Source organism: Thalassophryne amazonica, chromosome 7, assembly GCF_902500255.1.
Source record: "Thalassophryne amazonica chromosome 7, fThaAma1.1, whole genome shotgun sequence".
Taxonomy (NCBI): Eukaryota; Metazoa; Chordata; class Actinopteri; order Batrachoidiformes; family Batrachoididae; genus Thalassophryne; species Thalassophryne amazonica.
This window is the reverse complement of record NC_047109.1, coordinates 90,290,505-90,304,577: the sequence shown is the minus strand read 5'-3', so window position 1 is coordinate 90,304,577 and position 14,073 is coordinate 90,290,505. Positions and strand designations below refer to the sequence as shown.

Genomic DNA, 14,073 nt, shown 5'->3' with positions numbered 1-14,073 from the left:
CATCAAACACATTTGATGTTAGAGTCTTGATTGCTGGATGATAACTGCTGTCCATCATCTCCAACATCTTTGTCATCTTCTCAACAACAGGACTCTGAAGCTACAAATATAAACATCTTAAGGCATGTGAACTGAAACATGAATACAGTCATATTTTCTATTGAAGATGCAGAAGGATATAGCATGCCTGTTTATAAATGTTGTGCAAGTTGGTCTTCCGAGAAGCCCAAAACTTCAGTTCTTCATTGGGCCCTGGATTGCAGCCTGTCACAAGAAAATCTGATGAATCCTCATTTAATACCCTCTGAACCAGATTGGTCCAGCTGACGACTTGTGACTCTATGACATGGGCCAGATTTCTGTCATAGCTGTCATACCTGAGTATGGAAATACATGTTTTGACCCTTTATGATGCAGAAACAAAGATTTTCCTATATGTTTCCAATTCATATTGGGTGTATATCCTTACATTTTGAAGACATTGCATGACCTCTTCATCCACATTGCTGCTGTTGGCAGAGGGAGAACAGTTTTCCCTAAAATATGGCCCTGAACAACTGATGTCTTACTGCTCACCCTCTCAAACTGATGCAGAAAATCTTCTGCTATCACATTCGGCCACATCTGATGGCTGGCGCTGGTTGATAGCAGTGGAGCGCATACCTTACAAAAGAGACAGGAAGAGGACTTCACACAGTTCTACTACTAACAGTAAGATGGAAAACACTGCACATGTGCAAAAACTCATCTGCATAATCAAACTACAACTTGGTTAAGCCAATAATAAGGGTTCCTTCACACATAGTGTGAATTTGGTCGATTTGCGATTTGGTCGATGAGTCCGCATGAACAAGGTTGCGTAGGATTACTTTGAAATGTAATCCAAAAGTAATCAAATTACAAGTAATCCAAATGCATGTGCATACATACATGTAATCCACATGTATTCTTTCAAAGTAATCCTACCCATCCTGCGCATGAAGCAGGAATTGTGTGCAAAACGTAAAATCGTAGCTGCCTCGTACACCTGTTGCTACATCTATTTGCGCACACCAGCGGCTGAAAGACAAAGTGTGTGCTGTGCGGACCCATCGATCCCTCTCGCGGCAGGTGTTGGCCAAATTCCAGGTGACACACACAAATATCTAACACCGCTCGTTTGGCACTTAGAAAATGTGTGGCCATTTGCACTATTAACACGACAACAGTCAACAGACAATCATTATCATGCTGGCACTGAAATTTGTCTAAGTGCCCCCATGAATGTGGCTTTGGTGTGTGCGCTAAACTGATAGGAGGCGTGGCCGCCGACAGAAGCAGCTGTGGATCTGGACATCCCGGCTGGACAACATGTACTGTGTTTGGATGAACATGGACTAACAACGGCCCACTGTGACACGCGTGTCTGCTTTCTGTCATCACATGGACAAAAAATAAAACATACATCGCTTGGCGACGGGCTGCAGCGAGTGAGCGTGCGAGTGAGCGTGCGCACGCTGCAGCCCGCTGACAGGCTGCCCCCAGGTTGAAACAGACTGTCAGATCATAACACGCAGTGGGCGATCTGACTGTCACGTCACCCACGTGAGCTGTTCCACATGATGCGGTGTCAGTCCTGTGGCGCGGTGGCAGGACACGCGTGCAGGCCGGCTGGACATGCGCCAGCAGATGTGGACATGATCAAAGCACACTACTTCTCATTCATGCCATTTCATGACTGTACATTAGTGACCACGGGTCATTTACAGAGGAAAAGATGGATCATATTTGTATTGCCCGCTTGATAAATATGATGGTTTTATATGGTGTGTGGTTTTATTTTCTTTTTTAAAATACATCCATGTCCTTTCTGATATCAGGGAGTTTCCCACAGCTTTCACAGGACAGCGACAGTAGCGCAGTGGTAAAGTTTCTGACTGGAAATCAGAGCTTTTGGAAGGCGCAGGTTCGATTCCCATGGATGGCATGCAATTTTTATTTTCAACCACATTGTGCAGCTGCTTTGAAAAGCTGCTGTGTTCCCACATGCACGGAACTGTCACAGCATGCATTTTTTATTTTTTCTTCAGAGCAGCTGTGCGATGTGGTTACACATCATGCAACTGCTGGCACTGAGTTCCTGCGTGCATGAACTGTCAAATTGGCATCGTGCAAGCCTTCCCATTGGTGCAATGTTTTGTGGTTCACTCATACGAGCTCTATCACCATGAGTCACCCTGGAGTTGTACGTATTCACACTATGTGTGAAGGGGCCCTAAACCATTTGATGGTCAAGAAAGGCCACAACATTTCCAGATTAATACAATCCAATAAAAAACAAAATAAAAAACAATAAATACTTGCAAACACAGAGAATATAACCTGCAGCACACCCAACAATTATCTCAACAATTTGATAATGTGTCTGCTGCAAATTCACACAATCCACCTAAAAACAGACAAGTTCCACAACACAACAGAAGTATTAACAAGACAAAAACAAGTTTCTGCCAAGAGGAAATTCACTTATACTATGCAATGTAAATATAACAAAATGTGAAAACACATGGGACACAGGTGGCTGGAGCCTAATCCAGTACTCGGAGGGCATGAGGCAGGGTTCACCCTCCACTGGACAAGACACCAGTCTATTGCAGGGCCACATATAGACAGACAAACACAAGCACAGGAAGAACATGCAAATTCCACACAAAAGTAAACAGGAGAGAAGTGACCCCTTAGCATTTCTGCTGTGAGGCAACAGTGCTAACCACTAAGACACTGTGCCATCCTTTTACAGCAGTTTATCATATAAAATTGTTGCATGTGCTGTAAGCTATATTTGCTCCTGTTCTCTGTGTTTACAAGCGTTTTTGATGCAAATATTTACTGTTGACCTGATGTAGGTATTTTTGTGGCAGATGGATTGAGTCTCTGTTGTTAATTTTATCATCATTCATTTTTCTTAATTTGGAAGTGTTGCAAACTGTCACAGCCACCGTTAATAATGCAGCAGATAAGCAGAAAATACTTCAGTTTGTTAAAGAATCATACAATTTAGTACAACTGCTCATTAAGACTCTCTTTTGAAAAGTTTGGATAGCCACACACAATTTCGATATGGCCACCATTTTTCAAGATGGCCACCAATTGTACCAGTTAAGGTGCAATAACTAAATATACCAACTACTTTCTACTAGCTAATTGATATGGGGCTATTAGACAGCATTTGGGACACTAAACTAAGCTAAACTACACTAAAACTAGTACTATACTACTAGGGTTGAGCTGGATACTTGTTTCAGACGAGTATCCGGTACGGATAAAGCATTTTTGACGAGTACGAGCGTGATACGAGTAAAACTCATCAATATTTGTGCTCGTGCTGAAGGAAAATTCTCATTGGCTAACTGACTGTCTTCACGTAATTGGTCAGTCACACACAGCGCCCACCCCTCCTTACACAGACACGTCCCTGCAGCTTCTCACACACACACACACACACACACACACACACACACACACACACACACACACACACACACACACACACACACACACACACACACACACACACACACACACACACACACACACACACACACACACAGGATCTCTCTCTCTGCACTTGTCTTGACTCTAGCTCACATTCCTCTCTCAGGACTCTAAGTCTTCATCAGCTCACCTCTTTTTCGGTTTGTATGATATTTAAAATTATTTGGTGAAGTTGTTTCGTAATGTTCGCGGTGCATTTGACAAGACAGAGCTGAAAACGGCTTGTGTCGCGTCGGTCACTGCCTCCACTCCGGTAGGTTTTTTTATTTATTATTTATTTAACCGTTTGCTTGCTCTTCTTTGGTTGGGTGATATTAAGTCCGTTGGAAAATTTTGCTCCTACTGAATGTGGCACTTTTGAGAAGAATACAGTGAACAAGGCTGACATATTTCCATTTGAAATCACAGGATGTTTGCATGAATCACCAAGTTCACACAGATCATTAAAATTAAACAGTCTTACAGACCACTTACACACATATAATTCTAGAATAGAATTTAAAATTCTTCTTCTTACTTATAAGGTTTTGAATAATCAGGTCCTATCTTATCTTAGGGACCTCGTAGTACCATATCACCCCAATAGAGCGCTTCGCTCTCAGACTGCAGGCTTACTTGTAGTTCCTAGGGTTTGTAAGAGTAGAATGGGAGGCAGAGCCTTCAGCTTTCAGGCTCCTCTCCTGTGGAACCAGCTCCCAATTCAGATCAGGGAGACAGACACCCTCTCTACTTTTAAGATTAGGCTTAAAACTTTCCTTTTTGCTAAAGCTTATAGTTAGGGCTGGATCAGGTGACCGTGAACCATCCCTTAGTTATGCTGCTATAGACGTAGACTGCTGGGGGGTTCCCATGATGCACTGTTTCTTTCTCTTTTTGCTCTGTATGCACCACTCTGCATTTAATCATTAGTGATCGATCTCTGCTCCCCTCCACAGCATGTCTTTTTCCTGGTTCTCTCCCTCAGCCCCAACCAGTCCCAGCAGAAGACTGCCCCTCCCTGAGCCTGGTTCTGCTGGAGGTTTCTTCCTGTTAAAAGGGAGTTTTTCCTTCCCACTGTAGCCAAGTGCTTGCTCACAGGGGGTCGTTTTGACCGTTGGGGTTTTACATAATTATTGTATGGCCTTGCCTTACAATATAAAGCGCCTTGGGGCAACTGTTTGTTGTGATTTGGCGCTATATAAAAAAATTGATTGATTGATTGATACAGCTGAACAGACAAAGTATCCTATATTAATATTTTTATTGAATATGGCTGCATGCAGTATCTGACACTTTCTTACTGCAGTTCATAAAAATAAACTGGTCACTTGAACAACCTCTCTCTCTCCCTCTCGCAGTCACACACACATGCACACAGACACACATGCGCACGCACCTTAATCAATATTGTTTAACTTTGTGTGGAAAAAAAACACCAAGAACGTTAGGTAGTAAAAATAAATAAATAATAATAAAAAATACACAGTTTGATCGTAAAATAAAAAAAAGTTGTGTTGAGTATGACAACTCTTGTTCATGCATACTTAGTAGTTCATAATTTCCTACTACACTGAATGTCAATTCTGAGGCTGTTCTGTTATTCATTCATACACTTAAGAATATTTATGTTCTGAGTTTATAAAAAACTTGTTCTGTAAATTAGTTTCTTATGGAACCCGGGAGAGGTCACTTATAGTGATATTTTTCTGGCCATGATGATTTGTGCGCACGTTTTCCTTTAATTGAGCCCACGAATGAATAAAATGTGATAAAATGTGCTCTCAAATTAATAAAATGTGCGCACGTTTTCCTGGCCGTGATAATTCGTGCGCACATTTTAATGGCCGTGATAATTTATGCGCATGTTTTCCTTTAATTGAGCTCTCGAATTAATAAAATGTGCGCACGGTTTCCTTTAATCAAGCCCTTGAATTAATAAAACATGCGCACGTTTTCCTTTAATTGAGCCCTCAAATTAATAAAACGTGCGCACGTTTTCTTTTAAGTGAGCCCTCGAATTAATAAAACGCACGTTTTCTTTTCGTTCAAAATGAACTCCACAATATGACCTAAATTGTCATCCTCACGACGGGGAGACGCTTCGCCCTCAGCATCCTTTTTCATGTGCTTAAACTTGAGATGATGCTATGCTGGGTAGCTAGTGTTCTATATGTCCTTATGCACCCAAACCATGATGATATACCCTGACCAGATCCATTTCTAATGGGGAAATGTATTACACTGTCTGCTGGTTTGTTGACTAATAGCCAAGATTTACGTGTCAAGACAATATTGAATGCACGTTTTACAAAGTGTGGCCACGTTTAAGTAGATCGTGCCTTTGTTTTACTCAAATGATGCTTAAAACGTGCGCACAATATCATAAACATGCGCACAATATAATAAAATGTACACACAATATAATAAAACGTGCACACATTCTCTCCACATACAAAACATTTTGCGATGACACTTCCAGTGCTCCGTAGTTCCTTTACTACTGTGATCAAAAACATTGAATCTCAATTCTGAGACTGTTCTGTAAATATTCATTCATACACTTAAAAATATTCATATTCTGAGTTCATAAAAAACTTGTTCTGTAAATAGTTCTCTTACTTTTGTGATCAAAAACATTGATTTGAATCTCAATTTTGAGGCTGTTCTGTAAATAGTCTTCAAATAAACAATAAATATATCAACTTCCGATCAATCCATAGCAATTTCAGACTTAAAATAATGTCCTGGTTTAAGTCCCAGTCATTTTGGGGTCAAACCACGCCCACTTCCGGTTTAGGTCCCACCCCCTACGATTACAGATACGATACAGATCATTTAGATGGCCATACTGGAGTTCGTAGAGTTAGGTGAAACATTAGCAAAGCAGGATTAGCTGACACTGAACCCCATGCTGAGTTTCACAGCAGTGAAGTCACCAGTGTGCCCTGGTTGTGCGCTGACATTCACTCCTTCAAACTAAATATATCACTAACACCACCATCTAAACTATACATAGACATGAATTAATAGCCACAAGGTATGTGTCACAATGACTTAGAACATTCTCACATTTAACAAACTTCTATTAAAAGAGTATTTTTTGTTTCGACTGAAATATGAGAAATGACAAAGGATTTTGGCTGCCATATTGGCTGCCATCTTTGATTATATACGCTAAATCAAATCTTTAGCAAAAATACATAATGCTCCTGTCCACTGACATTACATGGGCTATATAAAACCAACAAAAATTCATTAACACATGACCATAACCATAACCTGTGTGATAAAAACTTGATTGGCAGCCATCTTGAAATTTTGAGTGGCTATCCAGTAAATCTGTAACTTCGCCTGAGAAGTATGCAAAAAATGTCATGCTTCTTTGTCTGACTGAAGTATTTCCCTGATAAAATGGATTTGTCTGCTGCATGATAACAACCTCCTGGGTTGGTAAGAATCTAATAAAACATCAAAATATGTTTTTAATTGGATCCAGGAGAACGTGTTGATCACCTGCTCCAGTACGGCTGACAGGTGCAGCAGCGGTGATGGATGCAGGAGGCCAAAAAACACTTCTCTGTAGTTTTCATTGTTGACAGGAACAGCTCTCTTCTTGAGAAAATAGATCTGCCTGTTTTGAGCAGCAGGTAGAACCTACGTTTAAAATGAAATCACACACACACACACAAAAAAACTGACTACAAGGCACAAAATAATATGACTGAAGCAAACTTCACACACAAACAACAAAAATCCTGCCTGTGCACATGCTAAATAAATTAGTTTAAAGCGAACCTGATTCGAAGCAATGAGTGAAGTGTCTTTAGACGACGAGAAAAATATAACCTTCTGCTTTTCAAAGAAGTCGTTTAGAAGCGTCTGGTTCTTCACTGCGCTCTTCTCCCAAGTTTTACGATCCAGACTAAGAAGAAAACAAACTATTCCCTCGACAAACTTCACTCTGGCATCCTGAAGAAAGCAGGACACGGTGTCGTCGTCCACGTCAGACATTTCTGCTCTACAAACACATCACAAACACACGACCATACCTGATAACCTGCATGTTTGTTAAAATAAAGTTTTGTCCGCTCTGAAGATCAGACAGGGCTCTGTAGATTGCGGACGGACAGCGTTCCGTCGCTAAGCAACAGACTGCCTGCTGAATCACCGCAGGTGTCCTAAATTAACAAGGAATACTCTGTCACATTTTTCCCCTCTCATTATTAAAGCAGCTTTTCTCATAACATCATTGATTAAATGTGTTCTCTTCATTAGTATGTCATTAAACCCCTTCTAAGCCTGTATATCCCATCATGGGAAATTTCACTTTTTATTTGTGAGATACTGACAAGCCAAAGTGAGGCGTGGTAGGGGGTTATAAAAAATAAATAAATAAATAAATATATATATATATATATATATATATATATATATATATATATATATATATATATTATTTATGTAGCTACAACAACATAGAGCACTGCGCTAGTAAATCGCAAACCTCAGACAAAACTGGGCAACGCGGTCTCGTTTGAGGGCAGGCGCAAAATGGGGTAAAACATGACGCATATGATGTAATGACGCATATGATGTAATGACGCATATTTCTCTATTTCCGGGGGGGAAAAAAACACAACATTGGGCAAATTACATGCAAAGTGAAAATGCAAAGAAAAAGTGACAATGTGGTGGGTAAGTGGACGTGTTGCGGTTTGTTTATGACCCAGAGCACAAACATGGAGGTGGTTTTGCAGGCGAGAGAACATAGCTACTCTGGTTAGCTGGTTAGTTTCTCCACTGGGAACCCCCCCCCCCCCCAAAAAAAAAAAAAAAAACTTTTCATAACTGCTTTGGTGATTGCAGCCGAAAACAAAACAGTACACCATTTAGCTGTGTGAAATTATGCTGTGTATATATTGCACAACGGGAGCGGCGGTCCCCATAAGTGGTCAAATCCTGCGATATCACGCAGGGTTCAAATGAGACTGCGGTGCCCTATTTCACAGATTTTTACCTTGGAAAAAATTTTCAGGTCCTGTTAGAAGTGCCTTTTGATAAGCTAAATTAGATGTGAGCACATTTCAGGAGTATGTATTTAGTCCTTTCACTTGAATTGAGTTTTTAATTTGTTTGTTAGTTTGTTTTGTGGTGTTGTCAGTTTTTTCCAACTTTTCGGTTTTTGAATTCTTTTTCAGATAATGTTCGCAGAACACTGGATGATACACAAACAGGCATAAAATTGGAACCTCCAACCAGTTTTGGTGGTGCAGGTAAATCCATAACAGAAACATGAGAGTGACTGAAGGGCACTTTTGATTAAGATATAATGCAAAATGTACATCAAATGGGCTTTTCAATATAATATAATATAATATAACATAATATAATATAATATAATATATATTATATTTATATATTATACGCTCAAAATCCACAATTCAGATCAGATCTAGATCAAACTTTGTCAGGTGATAGTGAGTGCTAGTCTGCACCTCACTTTTCAATATGAGAGTGATTGGGGCATGTTTGATTAAGATATAATGTAAAATATACATTAAATATGGTTTTCAATGTTAAATTTAAATGGCCATAAACTCTGTAATCCCCATCAGATCCGGATCAAACTTTGTCAGCTGATAAAGGATAACATCCTACATAAACCTCTCAAATATGAAAGAAATGTGATCTTGTTTGACAGAGTTATGAATTTTTGAAAATTCACTCAATGTTAAAGGATAGGGATTTTTCAAATATTTTTCCTGACTTTGACCTTTGACTTATGATGTTGAAAATCAGGATATGAATCCTCTGTAAAAATGTAATAACAATATATGAAAGATTATGGGTTTCAGGCTGTTCACAAACAAATAAACAAACAAATGGGTGAAAACATATCCGCTGTGGCGACCCCAAACAACAACGGGAGCAGCCGAATGTACAACAACAACAGTTCATAATAACAATAACAACAACAACAATAATAATAATAATAATAATAATAATAATATTTAATGGATTAACAATTGGATCAACATGATGTTCTTCTAAAATGATGGTATGGTTCACCAAAAAGTATCCAGCTGTAATGGTAAAGGGAACCAGGACATTTAATTTGTTTACTCTTTAATGCTTTACATCCTTTACTGCCAAGATTTGATGCATAAAAATACATTTGATACATCAACATTTTTCCTTAATTTTTGCAACGCTTGATTTATGGAAATGATTTTTATTTATTTATTGATATTTTCAGAATCAGAAGAAGTTTATTGCCATTGCCAGTGAACAGGATTCACAGACTAGGAATTTGCTTCGGTACAATGGTGCAACATTAAGAAGAGATAAAATGCTAGGATAAAGTATAACATATGTGTTAAAATAAGATAAAATATAAGATAAAAAAAGAAATATGAAATATGAAAGGCTGTGTGCAACAGAAAAACAGAGAAACAGAAAAAAAACAGTGCAGTGGGAGGAGTGCAATTAAAAACCAAAGTACATTATCTAAAGTGACCCGTGATAAAATGATAAAGTGACAGAGTTAAGCTTAAGGTGACTGAGTTATGAGGTGTTCATGAGTCTAACGGCAGAGGGGAAGAAACTGTTCTTATGGCGGGAGGTTCTGGTCCGGATGGACCGTAGCCTCCTGCCCGAGGGGAGTGGTTTGAATAGACCATGAGGAGGGTGAGAAGGGTCAGCTGTGATCCGACCTGCTCGGCCCAGAGTCCTGGAGACGTGCAGGTCGTGGAGAGATGGAAGCCTACAGCCGATCACCTTCTCAGCAGAGGCCACAATGCGCTGCAGTCTGTGTCTGTCCCTGGCTGTGGCCCCGGCATACCACACCGTGATGGAGGAGCAGAGGATGAACTCGATGATGGCCGTGTAGAACTGCACCATCAGCTGGACAGGCAGCTTGGCCTTCTTCAGCTGCCACAGGAAGTACATCCTCTGCTGGGCCTTCTTGATGAGGGAGCTGATGGTTGACTCCCACTTGAGGTCCTGGGTGATGGTGGTGCCGAGGAAGCGGTGACAGTCCACAGTGGTGATGGGGCTGTTGGTGAGGGCGAGGGAGGGCGGGGGGGCTGTGGCTTTCCTGAAGTCCACGATCATCTCCACTGTTTTCTGGGCGTTGAGCTCCAAGTTGTTGCTGCTGCACCAGGTCACCAGCCGGTCCACCTCCCTCCTGTAGGCAGACTCATCCCCATCCAAAATGAGTCCGATGAGGGTGGTGTCGTCCGCAAACTTGATGAGCTTTACAGAGTCGTGGCTGGAGGTGCAGCAATTACTGTAGAGGGAGAAGAGCAGAGGGGAAAGGACACAGCCCTGTGGAGATCCTGTGCTGAGAGCCCGAGTGTTCGAGACATTTTTTCCCAGCCTCACACGCTGACTCCGGTCCGTCAGGAAGTCTGTGATCCACCTGCAGGTGGAGTTGGGCACGTGGAGCAGAGAAAGCTTGTCCTGGAGCAAAGCTGGAAGGATGGTGTTGAATGCAGAGCTGAAGTCCACAAACAGGATCCTAGCTAGGTTCCTGGGGAGTCCAGGTGCTGCAGGATGGAGTGCAGGGCCAGGTTTATGGCGTCATCTACAGACCTGTTGGCTCTGTAGGCAAACTGCAGGGGGTCCAGGAGGGGGTCGGTGATGGACTTCAGGTGGGATAAAACCAGGCGTTCGAAGGTCTTCATGACTACAGACGTGAGAGCCACAGGACGGTAGTCATTAAGTCCAGTGACGCGTGGTTTCTTGGGGACTGGAACTATGATTGAGGACTTGAAACAGACTGGAACATGGCATGACTCCAGGGAGGTGTTGAAGATCCCCGTGAAGACTGGGGCCAGCTCATCAGCGCAGTGTCTCAGGGTGGCAGGAGAGACACAGTCTGGGCCCGGGGCCTTACGTGGATTCAGCCTTTTGAAATGTCTCCTCACGTCCTCCTCTTGGACCGAGAGGGCAACATGGGGAGTGGGGAGGGCAGCAGTGAGAGGGGGGAGGTCCAGAGTGTTTGAGTATCCAGTTGTGTGGGGGGTGGGGAGGTGTGAGTCCTTGTCTTCAAAGCATGAATAGAAGACGTTCAGGTCATTGGCCAGCTTCAGGTCATCAATAGAACGAGGTGCTTTGGGCTTGTAGTTGGTGATCTCTTTCAACCCCCTCCACACAGAGGCCGAGTCGTTGGCAGAGAACCTTTGCTGCAGACGTGAGCTGTACATGGATTTAGCTTTTGCCACCTCCTTGTTAAATCTGTACTTTGCACCTCTATAGCTGTCTCTGTCTCCTTCTCTGAAAGCCACCTCTTTCTGCTGACAGAGCTGCTGGAGTTTAGGTGTGAACCAGGGCTTGTCGTTGTTATATCTCACCCTGGTACGCTGTGGGATGATGCTGTCTTCAAAGAAATGAATATATGACGTCACAGTGTCCGTGTAGTCATCTAGACTGTCTGTTGAAGCCTCAAACATATCCCAATCCGTGGTGGCCAAGCACGTGCGTAGCTCCTCTACAGCTTCATTGCTCCACACTTTAGACGTCCTCACAACAGGTTTAGAGAGTTTAAGTCTCTGTCTGTACATGGGGATTTTTGCACCGTGCTATGTATATGATAATGAGATTAAGCAAAATTCTAAGTCATAAACAATATTATCACTTGTGCATTGATACACATCACTATATAATAGAAATTGCACCTTGATTTCATTATAACATGGCATGTTACAATGAGGTTGGCTTAGCAAGAAGGTCATGGGATTGCTTCCCACCTGGTCCATTCTCTCTGGAGTTTGCATGCGTGAGTTCCCTCCAGGTTCCTTCTGCTTCCAAAGACAAGCAGGTTACATCAAATCAAATCAAATCAATTTTATTTATATAGCGCCAAATCACAACAAACAGTTGCCCCAAAGTGCTTTATGTTGTAAGGCAAAAGCCATACAATAATTACAGAAAACACCCAACGGTCAAAACGACCCCCTATGAGCAAGCACTTGGCGACAGTGGGAAGAGATCAATCACTAATGATTAAATGCAATCATTAGTGATTGATCTCTGCTCTCTTCCACAGCATGTCTTTTTCCTGATTCTCTCCCCTCAGCCCCAACCAGTCCCAGCAGATGACTGCCCCTCCCTGAGCCTGGTTCTGCTGGAGGTTTCTTCCTGTTAAAAGGGAGTTTTTTCTTCCCACTGTCGCCAAGTGCTTGCTCACAGGGGTCATTTTGACCATTGGGGTTTTTCTGTAATTATTGTATGGCTTTTGCCTTACAATATGAAGCGCCTTGGGGCAACTGTTTGTTGTGATTTGGCGCTATATAAATAAAATTGATTTGATTTGATGATTAAATGCAGAGTGGTGCATACAGAGCAAAAAGAGGTGAATAAAAAGAAACATTCAGTGCATCATGGGAACCCCCCAGCAGTCTAAGTCTATAGCAGCATAACTAAGGGATGGTTCAGGGTCACCTGATCCAGCCCTAACTATAAGCTTTAGCAAAAAGAAAAGTTTTAAGCTTAATCTTAAAAGTAGAGAGGGTGTCTGTCTTCCTAATCCGAATTGGGAGCTGGTTCCACAGGAGAGGAGCCTGAAAGCTGAAGGCTCTGCCTCCCATTCTACTCTTACAAACCCTAGGAACTACAAGTAAACCTGCAGTCTGAGAGCGAAGCGCTCTATTGGGGTGATATGATACTATGAGGTCCCTAAGATAAGATCGGACCTGATTATTCAAAACCTTATAAGTAAGAAGAAGAATTTTAAATTCTATTCTAGAATTAACAGGGAGCCAATGAAGAGAGGCCAATATGGGTGAAATATGCTCTCTCCTTCTAGTCCCTGTCAGTACTCTAGCTGCAGCATTTTGAATTAACTGAAGGCTTTTCAGGGAACTTTTAAACCTGATAATAATGAATTACAATAGTCCAGCCTAGAAGAAATAAATGCATGAATTAGTTTTTCAGCATCACTCTGAGACAAGACCTTTCTAATTTTAGAGATATTACGCAAATGCAAAAAAGCAGTCCTATATATTTGCTTAATATGCACATTGAAGGACATATCCTGATCAAAAATGACTCCAAGATTTCTCACAGTATTACTAGAGGTCAGGGTAATGCCATCCAGAGTAAGGATCTGGTTAGACACCATGTTTCTAAGATTTGTGGGGCCAAGTACAATAACTTCAGTTTTATCTGAATTTAAAAGCAAGAAATTAGAGGTCATCCATGTCTTTATGTCTGGAAGACATTCCTGCAGTTTCTGGCTTCATGGATAGATAAAGCTGGGTATCATCTGCGTAACAGATTTCCAGGTGGCACTACCATTTTAGATGACTAACAAAGACTAGACCACCTACAAAGAACAGATTGCCTGCCTGTTGCTATGGTGCTAATAACAAGTTGGAAGAAATGCATTGAAGCAGCTGAGATGAAGATGGGTCAGGATGTGATCCACACGCTTATTTTGCTCTCCATATCAACACAGATGTTGACAGGGTCGAGAACATTAGTTACTTCATCTGATGAAGACTAGAATTCAATGAAAGAAATTCATATTCACCACAATATGAACAAAGATCTGACAAA

General features: G+C 41.5%; 1 protein-coding gene across 1 annotated transcript in view; it reads right to left on the bottom strand.

The window, feature by feature from the left end:
- The window catches only part of LOC117514523 (dynein heavy chain 11, axonemal), a 174,447-nt gene extending 166,854 nt beyond the window's left edge, over nucleotides 1-7,593 (bottom strand). Inside the window, exons 1-5 of the mRNA XM_034175026.1 lie at nucleotides 7,309-7,593; nucleotides 7,027-7,167; nucleotides 470-663; nucleotides 188-377; nucleotides 1-100 (exon numbers count right to left, since the gene is read on the bottom strand). Coding sequence (XP_034030917.1) covers nucleotides 1-100; nucleotides 188-377; nucleotides 470-663; nucleotides 7,027-7,167; nucleotides 7,309-7,524 — 841 coding nt within the window. The 5' untranslated portion in view covers nucleotides 7,525-7,593. The remainder of the gene's footprint in view (nucleotides 101-187; nucleotides 378-469; nucleotides 664-7,026; nucleotides 7,168-7,308) is intronic.
- Nucleotides 7,594-14,073: the final 6,480 nt, after the last annotated feature.